The following is an 18,547-nucleotide window of genomic DNA, read 5'->3' as shown; positions in this document are numbered from 1 at the left end:
GTCATTCTAATCCCTCTCCTCTACCAAAGCAACATTTTTTTGTTCTTCTCCTAAACATTATGATGATTTAGGGATGTAATTTGACAGGGTTGACCTACTAGAGAGTACAAAACAGGATCAGATAGTCATTGTGTTCAGAGAGGAAGAAAATGTTCCAGGTGACAGGTGTTTAACGTTGTTGTGTACCTGTGTTTATGCATGCATGTGTATATTCTGTGTGTGTGTGTGTACTGCTTTATCTCCTAACGTATTATACAAGTTGACTGCAGGTATTTACTTAAGTCTAAAAAAATAAAGTAGCTACATCCCGTGGCTATTTCCAAGTACCCCGGTATATGGTATATACGGTATACTGCCCAAGCCTAGTACACAGGCTAGTAAGGTCACACTCACACACACTTTGCTGTATTCGGACTGTACATTAGGTCATAACGCGGTGCTAATGTATTTGTATGTGTTTTTGACCTTCACCTGTGGGATCGTCTGAAGGAGTTGCTGAGGAGGTATTTCTGTCGGTAATAAAGCCCTTTTTTGTGGAAAAACTCATTCTGATTGGCTGGGCCTGGTGCCTGGTTCGTGGGTGCACCCCACCAGTGCCCAGTCATGTGAAATCCATAGATCAGGGCCTAATTAATTTTATTTATATTCACTGATTTCCTTATGAACTGTAACTCAGTAAAATCTTTGACGTTTTTGAATTTATATTTTGATTCAGTATAATATTGTAAAAAATGTTTCAAAGAATAATCCTGAATACAAAGCATTATGTTTGAGGCAAATCCAACACATCACATCTCTCAGTACCACTCTTAATATTTTCAAGCATGCTGGTGGCTGAATCATGTTCTGGGTATGTTTGTCATTTGCAAGTTTTTCAGGATAGAAAGAAAAGTAATATAGCTAAGCACAGGCAAAGAGGAAAACCTGGTTCAATTTGCCTTCCAACAGACACTGGGAGACAAATCCACCTTTCAGCAGGACAATAACCTAAAACGCAAGTCCAAATATATATATATATATATATATATATATATATATATATATATATATATATTACTCGAGTTACTTACCAAGATGAAATTGAATGACTGGCTGAGTTTTGACTTACATCTACTTGAAAATCTATGGCAATATTTGAAATTGGCTCTCTAGCAATGATCAACAACCAACTTGAGAGCTTGAATTTGTTAAATGATAATGGGCAAATATTGTACAATCCAGGTGTGCAAAGCTCTTAGAGACTTACCAAGACTCACAGCTGTAATCGCTGACTCAGGGATTTGAATACTCTAATCAAAAATTTGACATGAGTATTTTGTGCAGATCATCGATTAAAAAGAAAAGACAATTAAATCCATTCTAATCCCACTTTGTAACACAACAAAATGTGTGTGAATACTCTCTGAAGGCTGTGTGTGTACCTGTGCTTATGAATGCATGAATGTGTGTTTCTGCATTGTGTCTGTATACTAGTGTGTGTGGTGTCATGGTAGGCTGTAACCCTGAGGCTTGATCTCAGCTGGTGCCTAGGGGTCAACGCGACCCCCCTCTGGGATTTGTTCTCTGCAGGGTCCATGGTCCATAGATTTCCTTCAGATAAGGCGCAGCATGAGAGCGAGGGAGAAATTGAAGGAGGTGAATGGAAGAGAGAGAGAGACCCCTGTACTGTATAATGTCAGTACAGGAGATAGCGAGGCCGGCAGCTAAGTGCTTTTGTCCCCGTTTTATCCTCTGAGCCAAAAGGTCCTGGATAAAAAGGCTGGAGCTGCAGAATAGTCTATCATTCTTTCTCCCAGGCCTGTGGTTACACTGGCCACCTGCAGAGAGAAAGGAGGGAGGGAGAAAAAAATAGAAAAACAGAAAGGGAAGGATACGGTGACAGAGAGATGTGCAATTTGAGGTTGACCTGACCTCGTTTTCAAACACTTTCATTTTCAAACCCAGTCAGTAAAATGGTTCTGCTTTTCAAGGTGACGTTATTGGGTTAACTCCCTACAGGCCGCACGTGTCGCGCAGCTGAGAGTCGAGCGGAGACGAACGGATTTGGTTCAGCCAGTCAGTCGTCCTGATGAGCCCTTCCCATCTAGCTAGTTTATTCTTGTGTGCCGAAGTTGGGACTTGGAAGAGTGTTCAGAATCATTCCGTTTTTTCGGAGTAATTGTATGTTTTTACAGTATTTGTACTTTAGCGGTCACCCTGGCCTGATATTGGATACACTATCTAGCTACTTCTCCTTACTGCTGGACAGCAGTGCTTGGCAAGAGAGAGCGAGGGTCACTGTGCCCCATGTTGTTGCCAGCTTGCAGTGCAAACTCTCCCAATTGAGCAATGTAACGTTCTACCGTATCACGGTGACATCCAGATGGTTACCACCACTATTACAAGCTATTTCTCATGTAGGCTGCTATCCTACTCAAAATAAAATGAAGTGGGATGGAATAAATTGGACGCGTTAACTACCACATGATACAGCAACTGTTGCCCGGTGGGAAGCAACTCACGTCGGCAAGCATCTCAATACAACACCGTTGCACTGGCTTGTCGTAACGTTTATAGGCATAACCCCCTTTTTTTCAATTTTCGCCTAAATGATATACCCAAATCTAACTGACTGTAGCTCAGGACCTGAAGCAAGGATATGCACATTATTGGTACCATTTGAACACTTTGAACACTTTGAAGTTAGTGGAAATTGAATGTAGGAGAATATAACACAGATCTGGTAGAAGAAAATACAAAAGAAAAAAACTACAGTTTTTTTTTCTACCACCATCTTTGAAATGCAGCAGAAAGGTCCTGTTCCAGCCATCACTCAGGTTGTAATTCCGATGGTGTCCACAAGATGGCAGCAGTGTATGTGCAAAGTTTCAGACGAATAACTTGAAATATGACATTTAGTGTGAAGTCACCCAGGTACATTTGGGCAAATCGTGAAGGAGACATTTGCATTCGTATTACATTTTTCTGCAAAAATATCGTCAAATCTGTATACTTGGACTTTGATTTAGCTTTTACAGTATTAGTAGCCATATGATAAGTTCAACATTTGCAAAACAACCAGTTTTCATAACTTCATAACTCTGAATATTCTTCTAATTTTTGTCCAAAATTAAAAGGCATGCTGTCGCACAAGGTTAGTAGCTACATTTTACGACCGATACATGGTTTCCGGATACTCCCATAAAGCCCAGCTCATTGGCTATCTAGCTAGCTTTGTTTGACCCCGATTGATGCTTATTTGGCAAAGTTAGTCATTCGAGTGAACGCCCGCGTCATCGGCGTGCCATGAAGGCGTCGCTCTCTGACCAAATTTGGTGTCCTATAGGATATACTACACCCCTAATGATATAGTGAAGTCTCGTTACGTTCTAGGATCTCTGATGAATACATACCCACGCGATTTGACTGGTTGAAACAACGTTTTGGGTGTGATTTTCACAGATTCCTTTCTTTGCAAATTGAGCAAGTGGAAATACAAAATCGATTGTGCATGCTATATGGACCTTTTTAGGGTATGAAAAAGGATTTCATGTAACAAAATGACACTTCATGTTATCTCTGGGACCCTTTTGGATGATAAATCAGAGCAAGATTTCAGAATGTAAGAACACATTTCACCTTCAGAGGTGAATTTATCAAACCTATTGCTGTGAAAAGTGTTTTGTTAGGAGCTCTCAAACAGTAGCATGGCATTTTTTTTGCAGTAATAGCTACTGTTAATTGGACAGTGCAGTTATACTAACAAGAATTTAAGCTTTCATCCGATATAAGACACTTATATACCGACATTGTTGTTTCTCTAAAATCTGTGATGGATGAGTCCTTCCCAGCTAGTTAGCTGGCAACAGCATGGCGCAAGTTAAAAGGTATATAAAAAAAGGCGCTGCATGATTTACAGCTGTCCCGTTGATGGGACGCCGATCCCCAACTAATTGGCATGTCACGGTGATATCCAGATGGTGACCAATACTTCAAGTTATTTCTCCCTCTCCCATTGAAATAAACATGGCTTTTTTATATACCTTTTAACTAGCAACATGCTGTTGCCAGCTAACTAGCTGGGAAGGACTCATCCATTCGTCTCCACTCGACCCTCAGCTGCGCGAATTACGTAATCAATTTGGGCACCAGGCGTGTCGGTATAGCCTCTCTCCTCTCAGAAATGTTTTTCAGTCTCTGAATGATGTCATTCACAGCTAGTTATTAGAATAATTGGATTCGAAACTAGAGTAGCAATGTTTACCGTACTAACTGCAATTTAATTAAACGGACACACATTATCAGCTAGGCCGACTTCTTAATAAGCAACACCAGTGCTCATTATTATTTAAAAAAAATCTAATTCCATATTTTTTTCCTTGCTCTAGCCTTGAGAATGAATAAAGCGATTTTATTTATTTTTTGTTCCCCCAATATGGAATTATTAGATTTGGCCATGTGTCCATTTTAAATGCATAGCCTCGGAAAACCAAAAACAATTTCATGTAGAACACTAGAATTTTTCTATTTCAATGATTAAGATAAAATCACCAATTTCAAAAAGAGGTCCAGAGTAATGTGGCCCTGGAAAGGAAAAAGACAGTTTTGCCAATAGGGGAGAGAATTTTTTAAAATAATAATTGAAACTACACTTTACTATAAAAATGTTAATGTTCATTCCGCCTACAGACGGTAATTCAGCCGCTTATAGAGGGGAGAGGGAGACAAAGAGATACTATATACGGAGAGAGAGAAGAGCGAGCGAGGAAGCTGTTGGAGAGGGGAGAGCCTGTGGTGTAAGAGGGAACACTCAGACGTATAGACACCTTAAACAGATACAGCTCTTCACCTTCAGGCATCCATATTTATAACCCAGCAGGACAGCAGCTTCTACAGATAATGGACATTTCATTTACTGCCGAGTGTGAAGTCCGTGAAGTGCTTTTAAAGACATGATGGTTGTGTGGGTGACTGGCCTACTGTATTTTGTTTTGCTGTACGATTGTATTGGTCGTCGGGTATGTGTTATGGGTCTTGACCCAAAGCCTCTTTCTCTAGAGATGCATCTCTAGGCCTGCTCTCTCTCTCCCTCTCTCTTTCCCTCCCTCCCATCCGCCTTCTCCTCCCCTCTCTCTCTTTCCCTCCCTCCCATCTGCCTTCTCCTCCCCTCTCTCTATTGTTTCATTTCTCGGTCTGATTGAGATGATATCGCGTCGCTAACAGTCATGGCCGCCGGTGGCCTTCCCATTGGCCATCTGCCTGAGGGTTAGGGTCAGGGGTCAGGCGGGCGTTTATCTGGCCAATCGCAGCCGCCCGCTGATCTGCCTTCCCAGTCATCTGAGGTTTGAGATGAACTGCTCTGCTGTCTGCCTCCCGCCGCAGGGCAGCCGCGAAAAACACGCAGATTATCTGATCATTTCATAAAAGGACAGGCCGGGTCAGCTACGCAGACGGGCGCGGGGGACGCTGCGGAAAAAGGAGAAAAGAACGGAGAGACAGAGGAGAGGAAAACAACGAGAAGAGAAGTGGTGGGGTGTTGTGATGACATTGCTGTGGTCTTTATAGGTAGATTACATGTTTTTGTAGGGTTCTTATCATTTGAATGCGACGCGTGACATATTCCTGTTTGTCGATGCACACAGCATACAGATGTTTTCTCCTCATTTGGCCAGTTTTCGTAGGGGTTGATGCGTTTTTCGTCTGAAATTATAAAGTGGCACTTGCAAACTTTAGAAGCCTTTTGAAAACCTTGAATACACTAAAAGTTTGCAGTTGCAGGTAAATTATTTGCGACAGAGTGATTTTAAAGATGGTACACCTGTATCTGTCGTGACCGTATGCCACTTTATTGAATAAGTACCGTTTACTAGTATTATTATGATACTATAGAGAGTGCTGTGCCACTCTCTCACATAAACTATTACAATAGTGTTGTTCCTGGGGGGAGCATATTACATGTGAGCACACCACCGTACATAGCCTACCATAAATCGTTTTGTGTGGGGAAGCATATTGCCTGTGACACCTTGTTATATTACCACACTATCCCACCCACCATCATTAGGCCCATAGCTGTGTTGCGGTGGGGGAACATATTGCCTGTGACACCTTGTTATGTTAACAGGCTATCACACAGGCTATTACAGCACAATAGAGTGCCTCAGTGGGGAGTGTATTTAATGTGACACGCAGGCAGGCAGGCTGTATGCATACTGTAATGAGTCCGGTCCCAGAGGACTGTCGCTGCTTAACCTTCACACCCCCTTCGCTAATTACTGATCCAACTGCTACTGCAGCTGAGGGAAGGAAAGAAGGAAGGGAGAGAGAGGAGGAAAAGAGAGGGGGAGAGAGGGAAAGGAGGAGGAGAGCAGGTAACCCCCAGTTTGGTGATCAGTGATATTAATGAAGGAGGGAATACCCATTACTAGACTTGAGAGATAAGTACTGTTATTGGAGGAGAGATTTATAATATAAATATGGGCTCGGCTACTCGAGGGGAGGAGTGTTAGGCTACCAGATGCCTGATTTAAATAGGTGTGGTATATAGCCTAGCTCTTATCCATGTACTAGAGCAGTACTGTGCATGTTCGTTTTTTGTTCTAGCCATGTGTTTCCACGTGTGTGCCAAATTCCTCTGTCGTGTGTGTGTGTGTGTGTGTGTGTGTGTGTGTGTGTGTGTGTGTGTGTGTGTGTGTGTGTGTGTGTGTGTGTGTGTGTGTGTGTGTGTGTGTGTGTGTGTGTGTGTGTGTGTGTGCGCTTGCTATTGGTTGTGTTTAGTCATGGGTTTTCCCCAACTGCAGCTAAGCAGGTCAGAAGGTACATTTGAAGTCATTTAAACTCGTTTTTTTTAAACACTCCACAAATTTCTTGTTCTCAAACTATAGTTTCGGCAAGTCGGTTAGGACATCTACTTTGTGCATGACACAAGTAATTTTCCCAACAATTGTTACAAGACAGATTATTTCACTTATAATTCACTGTATCACAATTCCAGTGGGTCAGAAGTTTACATACACTAATTTGACTGTGCCTTGAAACAGCTTGGAAAATTCCAATAAATGATGTCATGGCTTTAGAAGCTTCTGATAGGCTAATTGACATAATTTGAGTCAATTGGAGGTGTACCTGTGGATGTATTTCAAGGCCTACCTTCAAACTCAGTGCCTCTTTCCTTGACATCATGGGAAAATCAAAATAAATCAGCCAAGACCAAAATTGAAGACCTCCACAAGTCTGGTTCATCCTTGGAAGCGTTTTCCAAACGCCTGAAAGTACCACGTTCATCTGTACAAACAATAGTACGCAAGTATAAACACCATGGGACCACGCAGCCGCCATACCGCTCAGGAAGGAGACGCGTTCTGTCTCCTAGAGATGAACGTACTTTGGTGCGAAAAGTGCAAATCAATCCCAGAACATCATTTCCTCCATCTTCAGAAGGTCCTCTGCTGTTGTTCTGGGATTGATTTGCACTTTTTGCACCAAAGTACGTTCATCTCTAGGAGACAGAACGTGTCTCCTTCCTGAGCGGTATGACAGCTGTGTGGTCACATGGTGTTTGTACTTGCGTACTATTGTTTGTACAGATGAAGCTAGTTAGCTGGCGTTTGGAAATTGCTCCCAAGGATGAACGAGACTTGTGAAGGTCTACAATTTTTTTTCTGAGGTCTTGGCTGATATCGTTTGATTTTCCCATGATGTCAAGCAAAGATGCACTGAGTTTGAAGGTAGGCCTTGAAATACATCCACAGGTACACCTCCAATTGACTCAAATGATGTCAATTAGCCTATCAGAAGCTTCTAAAGCCATGACATCATTTTCTGGAATTTTCCAAGCTGTTTAAAGGGACAGTCAACTTAGTGTATGTAAACTTCTGACCCACTGGAATTGTGATACAGTGAAATAATCGGGCTGTAAACAATTGTTGGAAAAATTGCTTGTGTCATGCACAAAGTAGACGTCCTAACCGACTTGCCAAAACTATAGTTTGTTAACAAGAATTTTCTAGTGGTTGAAAAACGAGTTTTAATGACTCCAACCTAAGTGTATGTTAACTTCTGACTTCAACTGTCTGGTATGTATGTATGTATGTACACTACCTTTCAAGAGTTTGCGGTCACTTAGAAATGTCCTTGTTTTCCATGAAAACATACATGAAATGAGTTGGAAAATGAATAGGACATATCGTCAAGATGTTGAAAAGGTTAGAAATAATGCTTTTTAATTGAAATAATAATTGTGTCCTTTTGTCAAAGAATCCTCCATTTGCAGCAATTACAGCCTTGCAGACCTTTGGCATTCTAGTTGTCAATTTGTTGAGGTAATCTGAAGAGATTTCACCCCATGCTTCCTGAAGCACCTCCCACAAATTGGATTGGCTTGATGGGCACTTCTTACGTACCATACGGTCAAGCTGCTCCCACAACAGCTCAATAGGGTTGAGATCCGGTTACCATGCTGGCCACTCCATTATAGACAGAATACCGGCTGACTGCTTCTTCCCTAAATAGTTTTTGCATAGTTTGGAGCTGTGCTTTGGGTCATTGTCCCGTTGTAGGATGACATTGGCTCCAATTTAGCGCCGTCCACAGGGTATGGCATGGCGTTGCAAAGGGGAGTGATCACCTTCCTACTTCAAGATCCCTTTTACCCTGTACACATCTCCCACTTTACCACCACCAAAGCACCCCCAGACCATCACATTGCCTCCACCATGCTTGACAGATGGCGTCAAGCACTCCTCCTCCATCTTTACATTTTTTCTGCGTCTCACGAATGTTCTTCTTTGTGATCCGAACACCTCAAACTTAGATTCGTCTGTCCATAACACTTTTTTCCCAATCTTCCTCTGTCCAGTGTCTGGGTTATTTTGCCCATCTTAATCTTTTCTTTTTATTGGCCAGTCTGAGAGATGGCTTTTTCTTAGCAACTCTGCCTAGAAGGCCAGCGTCCCGGAGTCGCCTCTTCACTGTTGACGTTGAGACTGGTGTTTTGCGGCTACTATTTAATGAAGCTGCCAGTTGAGGACTTGTGAGGTTTCTGTTTCTGATCAATTTGAGGTTATTTTAATGGACACAAAATGAGCTTTTCTTTCAAAAAACAAGCAGATTTCTAAGCGACTCCAAACATTTGAACGGTCGTGTATATGGATGTGTTTCCCCCATCTGTATGGGAGAAGGTGACTCGTCGGACTCGGGCTTGCCAGGAGTGCCCACTTTTTTTCCCCCCTGGCATTGCCACCTGTCATCTGGCACAGGTGGCACAGCTCACCTGGCACCGCAGGGCAGAAACAGACCCTGGCCTCTCGCCCGTGTCTGTCTCTGCCCGCTCCGCTGCCTGTTTCATGCCCGCTCACCGCCTGTTTGGCTGGCTGTGTCCACTCCTGTCGCCATCCTGACTGACACACACATACAAACACCTGTAACGCCGGACACACAGGGCAGAATCCCAGATAGCCAGCCCAACACCAACACACTTCTAGACTTGTAATATATCATCCAACTCTCACTGGATGTCACAAGTTATTGGTGCTGTTTGTGTGTGTATGTCTGCTCGAATGAATATGTGTACTGTATGTATGCGTGTGTCTGTCTGTGTAGTTTGGGGTCATCGGGCTGTGTTTTTTTTTGCTGCAGTGCCCAGTGGGTTAGGGTTGTCTGTGTCTGTCTGTCTGTCTGTCTGTCTGTCTGTCTCTGTCTGTCTGTCTGTCTCTGTCTGTCTCTGTCTGTCTGTCTCTGTCTGTCTGTCTCTGTCTGTCTGTCTAACCCATCACTGTCTGTCTGTCTGTCTAACCCATCACTGTCTGTCTGTCTGTCTAACCCATCACTGTCTGTCTGTCTGTCTAACCCATCACTGTCTGTCTGTCTGTCTAACCCATCACTGTCTGTCTGTCTAACCCATCACTGTCTGTCTGTCTAACCCATCACTGTCTGTCTGTCTGTCTAACCCATCACTGTCTGTCTGTCTGTCTAACCCATCACTGTCTGTCTGTCTGTCTAACCCATCACTGTCTGTCTGTCTATCTAACCCATCACTGTCTGTCTGTCTGTCTAACCCATCACTGTCTGTCTGTCTGTCTAACCCATCACTGTCTGTCTGTCTGTCTAACCCATCACTGTGTCTGTCTGTCTAACCCATCACTGTCTGTCTGTCTGTCTAACCCATCACTGTCTGTCTGTCTGTCTAACCCATCACTGTCTGTCTGTCTGTCTAACCCATCACTGTCTGTCTGTCTGTCTAACCCATCACTGTCTGTCTGTCTGTCTAACCCATCTCTGTCTGTCTGTCTGTCTAACCCATCACTGTCTGTCTGTCTGTCTAACCCATCACTGTCTGTCTGTCTGTCTAACCCATCACTGTCTGTCTGTCTGTCTAACCCATCACTGTCTGTCTGTCTGTCTAACCCATCACTGTCTGTCTGTCTGTCTAACCCATCACTGTCTGTCTGTCTGTCTAACCCATCACTGTCTGTCTGTCTGTCTAACCCAGCTCTGTCTGTCTGTCTGTCTAACCCATCACTGTCTGTCTGTCTGTCTAACCCATCACTGTCTGTCTGTCTAACCCATCACTGTCTGTCTGTGTGTCTGTCTAACCCATCACTGTCTGTCTGTCTGTCTGTCTTTCTAACCCATCACTGTCTGTCCGTCCGTCCTGTTCCATACATACCTAGAGGCAGAGGCTCACCTTGGCTCCTCCTTGACTAAATGGGCCACCATTTTAGAGAGAGCGAGATTTACTGTTCATTTCTGATTGTTTGTTTATTTTACTTCTATTTATTGTTTAAACGTATGTTACCCATTCCAATAAAACCCTTTGAATTAAGTTGAATTGAAAGATGGAGAGCGAAAAAAAGAGCGGGATAGTCATGAAGCCAGTAGGCCAGCCTTGTGTGAGAGAGGCGGATGGAGGACGTAATGGAACAGAATTATAGAGAGATGTCATTGTATTTCTTGCCCATAAGAAGTGGAGGGAGAGGGATACAGCCTGTAACACAGCCTGATGGCTGTTGTTCCTGCGGCTCCATTAGAAAAGGCCAGTCATGCAGCAAAGCCCTGACTCACTGATTGATAAGGGGCTCAACTATACACAACACACACACATGCATACGTACACACATGCACAGACACACATACACAAACACAGATGGATGCATGCACACAAAAACACACATCCCGGGGGTGCTGCTCCTCTCTAACTAACTCTCTCCCCCTCTCTCTCCCACTCTCCCTCCTCAGCTCTCTGATCTGTTCATCTCCTTCGATGAGAAACCCCAGGGCGCAGCGTCGCTGGCCCAGGTCCACAAGGCAGTGTTGCATGATGGTAGGACGGTGGCTGTGAAGGTCCAACACCCCAAGGTCCAGACACAGAGCTCTAAGGACATCGTGGTCATGGAGGTGAGCCTGTCTGTCTGTATTCAATAACCGTCGATGTATCTTCTGACATGTTATCTCATCGATGGTCTCTCAATAATGTCTTTCTCTCGGTCTCCCTGTCTCTCTTTCTGTTTCTCTCTCTTTCTGTTTCCCTTTGTCTCGGTCTCTTTTTGTCTCTGTCTCTCTTTGTCTCTGTCTGTGTGTCTCTCTCTCTCTCTCTCTCCCTGTCTCTCGTATGTATTTGTGTATGCGTGCGTGTCTCTGTGCATATATATGTGCCGTGCGTACATGCGTATTCCCCCTCTAGGTCCTGCTGAACATGGTCCACTGGCTGTTTCCAGACTTTGCCTTCATGTGGCTGGTGGAGGAGGCTAAGAAGAACATGCCTGCAGAGCTGGACTTCCTCAACGAGGGACGCAACGCTGAGAAGGTGGCGGTCATGCTCGCACACTTCCCCTGGCTCAAGGTACACACACACACACACACTGGGATGGAAGAAATATCATGTTTTACTCTGCTTGAGTATACAGTCTATTTTTCCTTGTCGTATATAACTGTCTATTTCCCCATTCTTCTTTTAGCTTCGGTTGAATGTGGCTTGGTAACTGTCCAGAGGGCATGATTGATTAAGAGCAGCTACTATTGATCAGTGTGATAGTGAATGTTCCCAGAGAGATATGGTGTGTGTGTGTGTTTTGGGGAGGTGTGAAGGAAAACAACAGCAACTCCTCTAACGGTTGCTATCGTGTTGTCATGCAATTGTGAAACATCCTCCCTTCCTCCATCCCTCTCTCAGGTACCTAAGATCCACTGGGACCTGTCTACCAGGCGGATCCTGACCATGGACTTTGCCGAGGGAGGCCAGGTCAACGACAGAGACTATATGAGGAGACACGGCATCAACGTCAATGAGGTACGACACCATGGCCGCATTCATTAAGTCACACCGGAGCAACATCTTTTTCGGGGGACGAACAGCGAACACGAGCGTTTCTTATTGGGCAAATCCATGCAGTCCCTCCCTGTTTGTCTGTTTTCTTCTGTTTGGTGCATATTGAATATGACCCATATCGTGAGCTAATCCTCACTTCTGTGTATTTTCCGACATTTTTCGTCCTCATTTTGGGAACGTGAGTGAGGCCCACAGTAAAAGGGCCAAACTTGGCTATTTACTATCGTCAGTGCGTAACGTCGTCAAACTTCTTCAGAGAAAGAAACAGTGCAGAGGGAGGGAGAGAGAGAACAAATGAAGCTTTCTAGGCTGACGTCTTATACCTCCATCCCTTTCTTCCTCCTTCCCACCCTCTACCCCCCCCCCCCCCCCCCCCATCACCAGATGAAGAGGGAATTAAAGGAATCTCTTTTTCATATAAAAGACTGTTCTCTGCAGATGGATTACATTTATTCTCGTTTGCCGCCTATTGTCGTGGCAGGGGCTCCGTGCCTGACGGAGTACTGTTTAATTCTGCTGCCGGCTGCATCCAGGCCTGGGCAGCGCATATTGGCAGGGGTGCGATACCGATCATTACACCTGGGCACAATGGTGGAACACAAAAGCCATGGGAGTCTGTGGAGAGCTGGCTAATACTGGGGAGGCGTGGTTGGAATCATAGGAGACTGGTTTGATAAATACCGTACAGTCAGACGTGTGGGGGGTGTGTGTCTGGGGGAGCGGTGCATGTGGGAGGGTTTGTGCGTGCACATATGTCATTGTGTATCTGATAACGTGTGTGTTGATCCCTCTGTCTGTTTGTGTTGATCGTTATGCATGCTTATACGCACCCGTGTGTGTGTGTGTGTGTGTGTGTGTGTGTGTGTGTGTGTGTGTGTGTGTGTGTGTGTGTGTGTGTGTGTGTGTGTGTGTGTGTGTGTGTGTGTGTGTGTGTCTATCAGGGATGTGGCTTGTGTGGGCTTTAGACAGAATCAGCAGAGACACTAATGATTTATTGATTGATAATACAGTGTGCGTTGTCACTGAGGTATTTGGCTGGGAGATTGCCGTTCTGCTCATATCGTTTTTCTGTTACTGTGCGACGTCTTCCTGATGGGAAACAATAATTCTCTCTTTCTTTCCGTCCCTCTCTTGCGTTCCCTCTTTCTTCCATCTCTTTCTTTCTGTCTCTCTTTAGGTCGTTCTCTTCCTCTCTCTCCACTCTTTGTCTTTAAAAAAAAAATGTCTGGGAAGGAATGAGAGACGGAGGAAGAAAGAGACAGGAAAAAGAGGAGACGTGTACATGACTGCTGCCCTCTGCTCACCCATGCCACGGCTGCCAGTCAGGGCTCTAGAGTGCAACCATTTTAATCGCATATGCGCGTAGATATTTTGCTGTGCGACCTGGAATTTTAACTTAAGAGCACCAGTGTGCCTAGAAAAAAGGATTCAAGCTTTTTTACCTCAAATATTGTGCACCTAAATGTCTTTGGCGCACACGTGCTCCTTTTAAAGTCAGCATAGAGCCCTGCCAGTGGGCATTGCCACATCATGTTCCGCTGTGTGTGTGTGTGTGTGTGTGTGTGTTGTGTGTGTGTGGGGACAGGGTTAAAGCTCCATTCCAGTTCACACATGCTGATTATTTGGCTGATGATCCGCTGATTAGTTTCATACATCTCTATTGAAATGAAACGTTTCCCGTACTCTTCATGTATCCAACCAATCACGTCTCAATGTGCCCTCGAAACGTGTACACATGGACACACGCAAACACTTGCACTCACACACCCATATATGCACACGGCATTTCAGATGTATATTTCAGCGCTGCACCTACGGCCGCAAAATAAGCCATTACTCTTCATAACAGTTAATTTCATGCCTTGCTTTACAGCAACAGAGAGGATGGGAGCGAGGGAGAGGAAAGAGAGAGGGAGAGACGAGTGAAAACAGGGTAAGAAATTGCAAGGGGGAGAGACACAGTAGAGCGAAAGAACAGAGAGAGGGAGCAGAGATGGGGAGAGAAAGGATACAGTGCATTCGGGAAGGATTCAGACCCCTTCACTTTTTCTACATTTTTTTACGTTACAGCCTTATTCTAAAATGGATTACATTGTTTATTTCCCTCATCAATCTACACACAATTTCCCATAATGACAAATCAGGTTTTTAAACATTTTTGCAAATGTATTAAAAATAAGCAACCTAAATATCACATTTACATAAGTATTCAGACCCTTTACTCAGTTCTTGGATGAAGCACCTCTGTATTGCACAGCTATTTTCAGGTCTCCGGTACCTTACCCGTCCGTATACATGGCTAGCATAAATAAATAATAATAACGTTCAAACGGCTCTCCTGTGACGTAGTTACGTGCGACATACGCCTAGTTTCCTGAAACGAGTCACAATTGTATGTGGTTGAAATACTATCAACGTTTAGGATGCTGATAAAGATGGCACCTTTACAAGACGGTATCTAACTGCGCATTCTCGTTCTCTCAAGATGCAAGGAATGCTTAAGTCTTCAGGAGTTACTATTAAGGCTGTGTGAGAGGTTATAAACCTACTGCCATCGGAACAGTAGGCTGCAGATCCCTTGACATGCTATAGGCCTATTTCAAGTCCCCATCTTGTGACGGTCTTATTTGTATAGCGCCTCACAATCATCACACGTAACACTGCTATCATCCTTTTTTTATCACTTCACCAAGTCTTTCCCAAACATTAGGCTACTTTTCTGGCCCTCCCGCCTCTTTATTTTCATCTCCATTTCAAAGCGTTTCTCTTATTGAATTAAACTCAACTTAGTACTTTTTTTCCTCGGAGGATTGACAATGAACTTTTTCTTGCCCGTTCCAAAAAGTATTTGCGATAGGGGTGTAGGCTATTTGGCACACGTACAGTTAGACCCTAAAAGTTAGGCTTACGCGCTAATGCCAGATAGGCTACATTGAGGTTTTTATTTCATTCATTTTTTATATAAATTGCACAAGAATTATACATTTCTGGATTTTTTTTTTTACGGTATTGTTTCCTCTTTATTCTACCAGCCCGTGACATCACTTCCCAATATTTCATGACCCATCTAGCATGCATATCCTAGTAGGCCAGAGGTATGGGCAAATCAATGGGCGGATATAGCGGTAATGGATCAAGCTATAATTTCTCTGTGTGTAAGTCTGTCACACTGGTAATATTCCATCAGCTTTGGCCCCCACGTGTTGTCTGTGGAGCTGTTACACACTCATGCAGGCAAAAGCACACACACGTATGAAGACACACACACATTTTGTTATTCTATCCTCACGGGGACCTAAAATGTATTTCTATTCAAAATCTTATTTACCCTAACAGTGACCCTAACCCAGGTCTGCACCCAAACAATTTGAACTTCTACTAAAAAATCCACCTCTCTAAAAACAAGCCTCTCACTGTTGCCGCCTGCTATAGACCACCCTCTGCCCCCAGCTGTGCTCTGGACACCATATGTCAACTGATTGCCCCCCGTCTATCTTCAGAGCTCGTGCTGCTAGGTGACCTAAACTGTGACATGCTTAACACCCCGGCCATCCTACAATCTAACTTGATGCCCTCAATCTCACACAAATGATCAATGAACCTACCAGGTACAACCCCAGTGCCGGGCACCCTCATAGATATCATCCTAACCAACTTGCCCTCTAAATAGGGGCGGCAGGGTAGCCTAGTGGTTAGAGCGTTGGACTAGTAACCGAAAGGTTGCAAGTTCAAATCCCCGAGCTGACAAGGTACAAATCTGTCGTTCTGCCCCTGAACAGGCAGTTAACCCACTGTTCCTAGGCCGTCATTGAAAATAAGAATTTGTTCTTAACTGACTTGCCTAGTTAAATAAAGGTACAATTAAATTTCTGGGGATATCATAAGGTGAATGCACCAATTTGTAAGTCGCTCTGGATAAGAGCGTCTGCTAAATGACTTAAATGTAAATGTAAATACACCTCTGCTGTTTTCAACCAAGATCTCAGCGATCACTGCCTCACTGCCTGCATCCATGATGGGTCAGCGGTCAAACGACCTCCACTCATCACTATCAAACGCTCCCTGAAACACTTCAGCGAGCAGGCCTTTCTAATCGACCTGGCCCGGGTATCCTGGAAGGATATCGACCTCATCCCGTCAGTAGAGGATGCCTGATTATTTAAAAAAATGCCTTCCTCACCATCTTAAATAAGCATGCCCCATTCAAGAAATTTAGAACCAGGAACAGATATAGCCCTTGGTTCTCTCCAGACATGACTGCCCTTAACCAACACAAAAACATCCTGTGGCATTAGCATCGAACAGCCCCCGTGAAATGCAACTTTTCAGGGAAGTTATATATACACAGGCAGTTATAAAAGCCAAGGCTAGCTTTTTCAAGCAGAAATTTGCTTCCTGCAACACACTCAAAAAAGTTATGGGACACTGTAAAGTCCATGGAGAATAAGAGGACCTCCTCCCAGCTGCCTACTGCACTGAGGATAGGAAATCCTGTCTCCACCGATAAATCAACTATAATTGAGAATTTCAATAAGCATTTTTCTACGGCTGGCCATTCTTTCCACCTGGCCACCCCTACCCCGGTCAACAGCACTGTACCCCCCACAGCAACTCGCCCAAGCCTTCCCCAAATCCAGTCAGCTGATGTTCTGAAAGAGCGGCAAAATCTGGACCCCCACAAATCAGCCGGGCTAGAAAATCTAGACAATCTTTCTAAAATGATCTGCCGAAATTGTTGCAACCCCTATTACTAGCCTGTTCAACCTCTCTTTCGTGTCATCTGAGGTCATCCCCCTCTTCAAAGGGGGAGACACTCTTGACTCAAACTGCTACAGACCTATATCTATCCTACCCTGCCTTTCTAAGGTCTTCGAAAGCCAAGTTAACGAACAGATCACCGACCATTTCGAATCCCACCGTACCTTCTCCTCTATGCAATCTGGTTTCAGAGCTGGTCATGGGTGCACCTCAGCCACGCTCAAGGTTCTAAACGATATCTTAACCGCCATCGATAAGAAACAATACTGTGCAGCCGTATTCATTGACCTGGCCAAGGCTTTCGACTCTGTCAATCACCACATCCTCATCGGCAGACTCAACAGCCTTGGTTTCTCAAATGATTGCCTCGCCTGGTTCACCAACTACTTCTCCGACAGAGTTCAGTGTGTCAAATCGGAGGGCCTGTTGTCCAGGCCTCTGACAGTCTCTATGGTGGTGCCACAGGGTTAAATTCTTGGGCTGACTCTCTTCTCTGTATATATCAATGATGTCGCAATTGCTGAGGGTGAGTCTCTGATCCACTTCTACGTAGACGACACCATTCTGTATACTTCTGGCCCTTCTTTGGACACTGTTAACAACCCTCCAGACGAGCTTCAATGCCATACAACTCTCCTTCCGTGGCCTCCAACTGCTCTTAAATACAAGTAAAACTAAATGCATGCTCTTCAACCGATCACTGTCTGCACCTGCCCGCCCGTCCAGTATGACTACTCTGGACGGTTCTGACTTAGAATATGTGGACAAGTACAAATACCTAGGTGTCTGGTTAGACTGTAAACTCTACTTCCAGACTCACATCAAACATATCCAATCCAAAGTTAAATCTAGAAATGGCTTTCTATTTCGCAACAAAGCATTCCTTCACTCATGCTGCCAAACATACCCTCGTAAAACTGACCATCTTACCGATCCTCGACTTTGGCGATGTCATTTACAAAATAGCCTCCAACACCCTGCTCAACCAATTGGATGCAGTCTATCACAGTGCCAGTCTATCACAAAGCCCCATATACTACCCACCACTGCGACCTGTACACTCTCGTTGGCTGGCCCTCGCTTCATACTCGTCGCCAAACCCACTGGCTCAAGGTCATCTACAAGACCCTGCTGGGTAAAGTCCCGCCTTATCTCTGCTCGCTGGTCACCATAGCTGCACCCACCCGTAGCACGCGTTCCAGCAGGTATATCTCACTTGTCACCCCCAAAGCCAATTCCTCCTTTGGCCGCCTCTCCATCCAGTTCTCTGCTGCCAATGACTGGAACGAACTACAAAACCTCTGAAACTGGAAACACTTATCTCCCTCACTAGCTTAAAGCACCAGCTGTCCCAGCAGCTCACAGATCACTGCACCTGTACATAGCCCATCTATAATTATCCCAAACAACTACCCTTCCCCTACTGTATTTATTTATTTATTTTGCTCCTTTGCACCCCAGTATGTCTACTTTGCACACTCATCT

At 44.4% G+C, this 18,547-nt stretch overlaps 1 protein-coding gene across 1 annotated transcript in view; it reads left to right on the top strand.

Moving 5' to 3' along the window:
• adck1 (aarF domain containing kinase 1) overlaps window positions 1-18,547 on the top strand; it is a 174,356-nt gene that overhangs the window by 96,326 nt on the left and 59,483 nt on the right. Inside the window, exons 5-7 of the mRNA XM_039009909.1 lie at window positions 11,215-11,373; window positions 11,660-11,818; window positions 12,149-12,265. Coding sequence (XP_038865837.1) covers window positions 11,215-11,373; window positions 11,660-11,818; window positions 12,149-12,265 — 435 coding nt within the window. The remainder of the gene's footprint in view (window positions 1-11,214; window positions 11,374-11,659; window positions 11,819-12,148; window positions 12,266-18,547) is intronic.

Source organism: Salvelinus namaycush, chromosome 15 (assembly GCF_016432855.1).
Source record: "Salvelinus namaycush isolate Seneca chromosome 15, SaNama_1.0, whole genome shotgun sequence".
In the NCBI taxonomy this organism is placed as follows: Eukaryota; Metazoa; Chordata; class Actinopteri; order Salmoniformes; family Salmonidae; genus Salvelinus; species Salvelinus namaycush.
Note: the sequence above shows the minus strand (reverse complement) of the source record. Positions and strands in the feature narration are given on the sequence as shown.